Raw genomic sequence first — 8,280 nt, forward strand, 5'->3', positions numbered from 1 at the left:
TGTAAAAATACAAAAAATTAGCCAGGCGTGGTGGCACATGCCTGTAGTCCCAGCTACTCAGGAGGCTGAGACAGGAGAATCGCTTCAACCTTGAAGGCAGAAGGTTGCAGTGAGCCGAGATGGCACCACTGGACTCTAGCCTCGGTGACAGAGTGAGATTCCATCTCAAAAAAAAAGAAAAAACAAAACCAAGACATTGGTAGTTTGGTGAGAACAGTTTCAGGGGAGAAGATGCCAAAGAAACCAAATGAACTACTGTGAGCTGAGAGTGGAAAAGAAGTGAACATGTGGGGTCAGCACACACAGCTCCTTGCCTGAAGTTTGGCTGTGAAAGGGAGTCAGTAGGTGGTAACTGGAGCAGAACGTGGAGTCACAGAGAATGTTTATTTATAGGGAGGGAGGAACTTGAGCACGTCTAGGTGCAAATGGGAAGGAGTATAATAAGACTGAAGGTGTTGGATTGCAGTGGGGAGAAGATGACCCAGGGAGGAGAGGACAGGACTCAGAGACAAGGCATCCATTCTTAGTGGGAAAACTGGGAGACTGCCTGGGGTGACAGGTCTTGATTTGGGTTGTGGGCAGCTGGTCAGCAGGTGCCTGACCTGACTCTACAATAGCCTATTCTCGTACCACCTTCAGGCTGGTCTGAGTAGGGTGAGCAAAATGGCCATGAAACAAGAGGCAGAGCCTGGATGTGACCTTCCTGCCCTGGCACCTCCCCCCAAGTCCCCTACAGTGGCGTCACTATCTCTAGCATCTTCTGGGTGCCTGGGAGAGTCATGCATACCTCATGTGGCTCTGACCTAAGCTGCTTTTTGATTGTGGCCCATTAAATTGCATTTAAGCTGCCAGTTCCCTTTCTCACACCTCCAGTTTAATTTCTCGGAATATTGTCTAGATTAGAAGGAGCCAGCTTTGGGCTTTAAAGTGCTGCCAGGTGTCAGTGAGAGCAGCTTTGCTGCAGAGCTGGGTTTCGACAGTCTAAGCCCTCCTTCCTGCTCAAAGATAGAGAGGTTGCCCTTAAATAAAAACTACACAAACAGTATTAGAAATTTAGCTCTCCAGGCCAGGTGGGGTGGCTCACACCTGTAATCCCAGCACTTTGGGAGGCAAAGGCAGGTGGATCACCTGAGGTCAGGAGTTCAAGACCAGCCTAGCCAACATGGTGAAACCCTGTCTCCACTAAAAATACAAAAAAAATTAGCTGGGTGTGGTGGCAGGTGCCTGTAATCCCAGCTACTTGGGAGACTGAGGCAGGAGAATCGCTTGAACCTGGGAGATGGAGGTTGCAATGAGCCAAGATTGTGCTATTGCACTCCAGCCTGGGCAACGAGAGTGAAACTCTGTCTCAAAAAAAAAAAAAAAAGAAAAAAAAAAGAAATAAAGAAAAGAAACAAAAGAAATTTAGCTTTCCAGATCCCAAGTCCACTCTTGTTGTAGAGAATCTCCTACTGGCAATTCTAACAGATGGTCACCCAGCCTTGACTTGGATACTCCCAGGAACACAACGCTCATTACATTTTCAGACAAATCTCAGCACTAGGCTGAGTAAGAATCTGCCTCCAGGTAATTTGTATCTTTTGGTCTTAGTTCATTAAAGCTGCCCTGAGAGCACCTCGACCATTTCCCTCAGTCTTCATTTTTCCCGATGAGTAGGCCAAGGATACCCTCTGGATGAGGCCCAAAAGACGTACATCTAGAAAAATAAGTGATGGTGTAGCTGAGCACAAACTGGGGACAGATGTTTGGAGAAAGCAGGAGAGCCTTGGCCTTGTAGTCAAAGCTGGGCCATCTGGCTCTGCCCATTCAATCTGGGAGTTCGGGCCGGTTGCTTCTGAGCCTTAATCCATCTTCACTCTGCTGATAGGAGCCTGGTGGACCTTGTGATTGTTGGTATGCAAGCCATCAGTCATCCCACAATTATGAGGGTGCCCTACAGCCTCCATAAAGGGTAAGTCACTGGGAAGACTCTGCCTGAACTTGGTATCTGGTTACTTTGGATTCTAGAAACCAGCATTGTTGATTTATTAAGGCTTGTTTTAGGAAGAAATGAAAGTCGCTTTCAATCATTCAGAAAATCCTGCAAAATAACTGAAGTTAAATGTAGGCACAGAAGCCAGGCGCAGTGGCTCATGCCTGTGATCCCAGCACTTTGGGAGGCTGAGGTAGGTGGATGACAACAGGTCAGGGGTTCAAGAAAAGCCTAGCCAACATGGTGAAACTCCGTCTCTACTAAAAATACAAAAATTTAGCTGGACGTGGTGGTGCCTGCCTGTAATCCCAGCTACTCGGGAGGCTGAGGCGGGAGAATCACTTGAACCTGGGAGGCGGAGGTTGCAGTGAGCAGAGATCGATCATGCTACTGCACTCCAGCCTGGGTGACAGAGCAAGACACTGCCTCAAAAAAAAATTGTAGGCACAGAAGAAGAAGCAACAACCACAGCACTGAGTGAGCTGTGTATGCTCATATTGATCTCCAGGGCATTGGTGTTCACTGACTACTTGGTTTACTTTTATTATTATTACTATTATTATTATCACTTGGGGTTTTCTCCAGGTTGTTTATATTCTTGATAACTAATGATACTTTTCAGAACAGTGATTATACATAAATTCTGCAATAAAACATAAATGTGGCTGATTTTCTAAACATTTACAGACAAATTTTGCTCATTTTTCATTGCCCTCTTAGAAATTGGACATAGCTCTTTGAACATTTTTTTTTTTTTTTTGAGACAGGATCTTGCTCTGTTGCCCAGGCTGGAGTCTGGTGGTGCAATCATAGATCACTGCAGCCTCCAACTCCAGGACTGAAGTAATCCTTTCACCTCAGTCTCCCGAGTAGCTGTGACAATAAGCGTGAACCACCACCCCTGGTCTCTTTAAATATTTGAATCGAAATTCCTTTCAGGTTTCCCTGAAGCCCCCCGAATCTGGTTAACAGTTGCTTATGGAAATAGTACTTGTCTTTAAAAACATTATTTTTCCTTAAAAGGCACTAATACCTTTTAAGGAATTAAAAGGTGAGTCGCTGGGCATAGTGACTCACGCCTGTAATTCTGGCACTTTGGGAGGCCAAGGCAGGAGGATCATCTGTCAGGAGTTCAAGAACAGCCTGGCCAACATGGCAAAACCCCATCTCTACTAAAAATACAAAAATTAGCTGGGTGTGGTAGCGCACACCTGTAGTCCCAGCTACTTGGGAGGCTGAGGCAGGAGAATTGCTTGAACCTGGGAGGCAGAGGTTGCAGTGATCCGAGATGGCACCATTGCACTACAGCCTGGACAACTGAGCGAGATTCTCTCTCAAAATAAATAAATAAATAAATAAATAAATAAAAGTTACAAACACAATTTGGTGGTCTAGGTACCAGAACGATTTGACCTATTCAATAGAGATGGAGGTTTGATGTTTTTAATAGAGATAAAGTGATGAGTCAAATTCCCTTTTAATGTATCATACTCTTGTGGGAAATGCTGCAGGGTGCAGGATGTAAAGGAAAGGGGTAATGTGCCCAGTTATCCACAGGCCGTGGGTTGGTAAGGACACTTAGGAGACCACCTTGCTGCCCCGTCCTTGTTCCTTCTCCCTACTCAGAGGGGCTTTCTACCCCTAAAGCCCTCCCTGTGGCTTCGAACATTCGTATGAAGTCGTAGAAAAATCCAATGCATAAAAAGACAATACCTTCCTTGTCCCACTGGCCCACCAAGCCCCAGAAAGCGGCCTCAGCACCAGGCTGCTTGGCAAGCCCAGCTTACCCTTCAGATGGGCAGCCATGGCTGGGATCCGGACGTCGTCATAGGACCTCCCGTCAGTGATGAGGATCATTAACTTCCTCTTGTTGGGCTTGGACTTCTTGAAGAGCTGCTCCAGGGCGAAGTTGATGGCAGCTCCCGTGCTGGTGCCACCACTCCAGTAGCCCACCCTCTTGATGGCGTTGAGGATGTCGGGCTTGCTGCTGTACTGGTCGAACCCAAACTCCAGCCGCTGTTCGTAGGTGTACTGCACGGCCCCGATGCGCGTGTCCGTGTCGGAAATCTCAAACTCTTTGGTGAGGTTGGTCACAAACTGGAGAACGGTGCGGAAGTTGCCCGTCCCCACGCTGCTGGAGCCGTCGATGACGAAGCCAATGTCGGCCGAGTTCAAGCAGGTCTTGCTGCAGGCCAGGCGGTCGGTGTCGCAGACCCGCTTCACTAGAGGCTGCAGGGTCTTGTGGAGGCCAAACCAGCTCTGCACGTGAAACGAGTAGAAACCGTTTGTTCTGCACACGGCCTGGAAGACAGAGGGAGCGACCGGCACCAGGTCAGGGTCAAATCCTCCAGTGTCACCGTTAGGCTTGATCCCCGGGGCAAGGGAAGAAGCAGGCAGGCCCTTGTTTTCTGCCCTAGCCCTCCTACTGCGTTTTTCCACCTCGGTTCACCCAGCCACCACTCACTGAGGCGAAGCCCCCCGGGTTATCGCTGGGCTCAGTCCGACTTCCTCAGCTGGATCCCTGCCTGTGTTAGTGGAAAACTGTCTGCTAAGCAAATTCATAGGGAGATATTAAATCTCTGGTGTCAGTTTCACATTTATGCTTCTCCAGGCTCCTCCTCTGTACTGGCAGCCATAAGATTGGCATTGGTGGGCACCATGGCATGAGAAGACTAAAGAAAGCTTTTATTCCAATTGGGAAAAGAGATGACATATGCAAGAAATCGCTATGGAAATGTCTCCAGAGCAGCCCTGTTCCAGGCGGGAAGGGATCCCACAGTTGCTGAATGACCACATTTAGGGCGCCCATCAGATGCTCTCGGAATGATTCTCTCATTAAATCCCCACTCTCACCCTCCAAGGTGGAATCATAACCCCCTGCCACGAAGGAACAAACCAGGCTATGAGGGGACTTCCCTGAGTCCCTGAGATTGGAACACAAATCTATCCACCTTCAGAACCAGACAGTCCTGCCTCCAGGCAAACGAACATTTATTTACCAGTGCCTAAGCTTATGCCAGAAAAAAATAAGGCAGCTGCAAATACACCTTGAGCAAACTGGTTGTTGCACTCCTGGAAGTGGCTGGCATAGTGTTCCCAAGGCGTGGGGTTTCTTCTTTACCCCTGCCTCTGGATCACAGAAAGAGTCAGACCAGACGACTACTGATGGCCTTGTATAATTAAAAGATTATTTTAGAAAAAGAGATTGCTTCAAACTTTCCTGGAAAATATTTTTCAAAAATTGATGTGTGAAAACCTAAATGGAGATCACAAAACTTTCCATGGAGCCGATGACACATGAGGTAAGTGCTGAGCCTGAGCTGAATTCTGGCCAACAGATGGAGGGAGGGATTTCCACCAGGCAGTGAAGTCACAGCAGGAGACAGCGGCGGTGCTGGGTGTGGATGGGAGACCAGCTGACCGGAACACGGGGCTGTGGGGGGTCATAACAGATGGGCCAGGAGAGTGGGTTGGGACTGCACCCCAGAAGGCCTTGAGAGCAATGGGTAGCAATGAAGGATTTGGAGCAAGAACCCCACAGGACTGCAGGGACCCATCAGAAATGTGAGTTGGGTTTCATTGTGAAATCTAAACTAACCTGGGGAGCACCAGGAGGGAGAAGGACCAGGTGCAGGGTACCAGCTTGAACTGGGGAGGGGGCGTCGGGCGAGGAAAAGAGGAGGGAGAGAGATCTGTGATGTGGGAGCTGGTGAGGAGCTCTGGGGTGACACTGCCTCTGGGATGGGTGTGTGGTCATTCATGTGAAGTCCAGAGGAGGAAACAGTTTGGTGGGAAGGATGATGAACTCGGCTTGTTACAGGTGGGATTTAAGGTTCTGATAGGACATCAGGTGGAGAAAAGTCAGTCAGCTGGAAATGGATGGCTACAGAGCTCAAGAGAGCTCAAGAGAGCTCAAGAGATGAAGGTAGGGCCAGGCGCAGTGGCCCACACCTGTAATCCCAGCACTTTGGGAGGCTGAGGTGGGCGGATCAAGAGGTCAGGAGATAGAGACCATCCTGGCTAACGTGGTGAAACCCCATCTCTACTAAAAATACAAAAAAAAAAAAAAAAATAGTTGGGCATGGTGGTAGGCGCCTGTAGTCTAAGCTACTTGGGAGGCTGAGGCAGGAGAACTGCTTGAACCTGGGAGGTGGAGGTTGCAGTGAGCTGAGATCATGCCACTGCACTCCAGCTTGGGCGACAGAGTGAGACTCCGTCTGAAAAAAGAAAAAAAGAGATGAAGGTGGAAGCTGTGACCCTGGGAGGGATTCTGTAGGGAGAGGGCCTCTTAAAGAGGAGGGTGTAAAGCCGGGCGCGGAGGCTCAAGCCTGTAATCCCAGCGCTTTGGGAGGCCGAGACGGGCGGATCACGAGGTCAGGAGATCGAGATCATCCTGGCTAACACGGTGAAACCCCGTCTCTACTAAAAACTACAAAAGACTGGCCGGGCGAGGTGGCGGGCGCCTGTAGTCCCAGCTACTCCGGAGGCTGAGGCAGGAGAATGGCGTGAACCCGGGAGGCGGAGCTTGCAGTGAGCTGAGATCCGGCCACTGCACTCCAGCCTGGGTGACAGAGCGAGACTCCGTCTCAAAAAAAAAAAAAAAAAAGAAAAAAAAAGGGTGTAGACCTGGGGAGGTCAACATTGAGGGTAGAAAAAAGGCAAGAAGCAATGAAATAAGAGCCATACAGCATCCTGGAAGTCCAGGGAGAAGGGCATTTCAAGGAGCAGAAAGTGGCCATCAGTTTGAGGTGGTGCAGGAGTTTGAGCCCTGCTGGCTCTGAACACATGGAATATTAAAGCCGGAAGGGCCTTAAAGAAAAACCTGTCCAAGGCTTTCTTTCTATTTGAAAGCTGGAGCCTTTTCTCTGGGGGAAGCTTTATGTGGTGTTCTATTGTACAAAACACACAACAGCTGAGCAGCTTTGGTGGCGTGAGTGAGGGAGGCCTTGCTCCGCATCTCCTACTGGGCGTCTCCAGAGAACCCAGGAGGAGCATCTGAAAACGCGATCTCACTGCTGTGGTTCAGTGCCTCCTTTCTCCGGTTTATCAGGTTGATGAATCGGCAATGTGTGTATACAGAAGAAAGTGTGTGCGCGTGTGTGAGAGAAAGAGTGTATGTTTGCTTCCATGTGTGTGTGAAGGCTCCCTGGGCTGCCGGGGTGAGACCCCCCTGTGGCTGTGGGAGGAGCACGGGAGAACCTAGGTGAGAATTCGAGGACACTGCTCCTCCACAGCTGCTGGTGGGTGTGGGGTTTTGCTTTGAGAGGGTAATTGCAGGTTGTGGATTGACCAGTCCCTCCCGGGAGGCCTTACTGCCTAGAAATGAGCTTCATGCACACTTAAAGGCATGGGAAAACCAGCGCAACGGCATCACAACTTTTCAGAGTGTGGAAAATCCTGATGTTGGGTAGGTCTCTGGGCAGTCATCTACCTTGTTTGCAAAGTTGGGCTCCACCACATACTGCTTCTCATTTTCAGCAGCACCTTCAATGGTGATGAAGAAAATGTTGATTCCTGACTCTCTCGCAAGTCTTGAAGCCTCCTCCACTTTGTCCGTGGGCCAGCCATCCACCATCACCACTACCACATTGGGAGCGCTGCTTCTGTTTCCATTGGCTTTGGAAAAGAAGTTCTTGGTCACAAAGGAGATGGCCCGGCCTGGAAGAAAAAGAAAATTCATGCTTGGAGTGAATTTTACATGCTTGGAGTGCTTGGAGTGATATAAGTACAGGAAGAGATCACAGCAGCACAAAGGTCCAGAAAAACACACCCATTCCCTCCCTAGTTTTTTGTTTTGTTTTGTTTTTTGTTTTGTTTTATTTTGTTTTTCTTTGAGACAGGGTCTTGCTCTGTCACCCAGGCTGGAATGCGGTGGTGCAATCACAGCTCACTACAGCCTCAACCTCCTGAGCTTAATCAATCCTCCCACCTCAGCCTCCTGAGTAAATGGGACTACAGGCATGTGCCAGTACCTGGTTAATTTTGTAATTTTTTTGTAGAAATGGGGTTTTGTCATGCTGCCTAGGCTGGTCTCAAACTTGCGGGCTCAAGTGATCCGCCCACCTCAGCCTCCCAAAGTGCTGAGATTACAGGCGTGAGCCACTGCACATAGTCTGTTTCTTTTTTAAAACCACTTCAACTATTTTCGTGTGTACAATTCAGTGGCATTAAGTACATTGACAATGCGCAGCCATTACCACTGTCCATTTTGATTTCATTTCAAGCCTTCAACCTGTAATTGTCTCTGCTTTGAAGAAAGTTTTAGGGACAGCAAGCAGGTGAGAAAGACCTTTTTTTTTTTTTTTTTC

The 8,280-nt window shown here is 48.8% G+C and overlaps 1 protein-coding gene across 2 annotated transcripts in view; it reads right to left on the reverse strand.

The window, feature by feature from the left end:
- Positions 1-8,280, reverse strand: part of VIT (vitrin) — a 131,599-nt gene that overhangs the window by 1,883 nt on the left and 121,436 nt on the right. For both annotated transcript variants that reach the window (XM_011935979.1, XM_011935978.1), the window contains 2 exons: positions 7,404-7,630; positions 3,760-4,273 (listed from right to left, as the gene is read on the reverse strand). In XM_011935979.1, coding sequence (XP_011791369.1) covers positions 3,760-4,273; positions 7,404-7,630 — 741 coding nt within the window. The remainder of the gene's footprint in view (positions 1-3,759; positions 4,274-7,403; positions 7,631-8,280) is intronic.

The sequence above is a fragment of the Colobus angolensis genome, unplaced genomic scaffold (genome assembly GCF_000951035.1).
Source record: "Colobus angolensis palliatus isolate OR3802 unplaced genomic scaffold, Cang.pa_1.0 Scaffold15, whole genome shotgun sequence".
Classification (NCBI taxonomy): Eukaryota; Metazoa; Chordata; class Mammalia; order Primates; family Cercopithecidae; genus Colobus; species Colobus angolensis.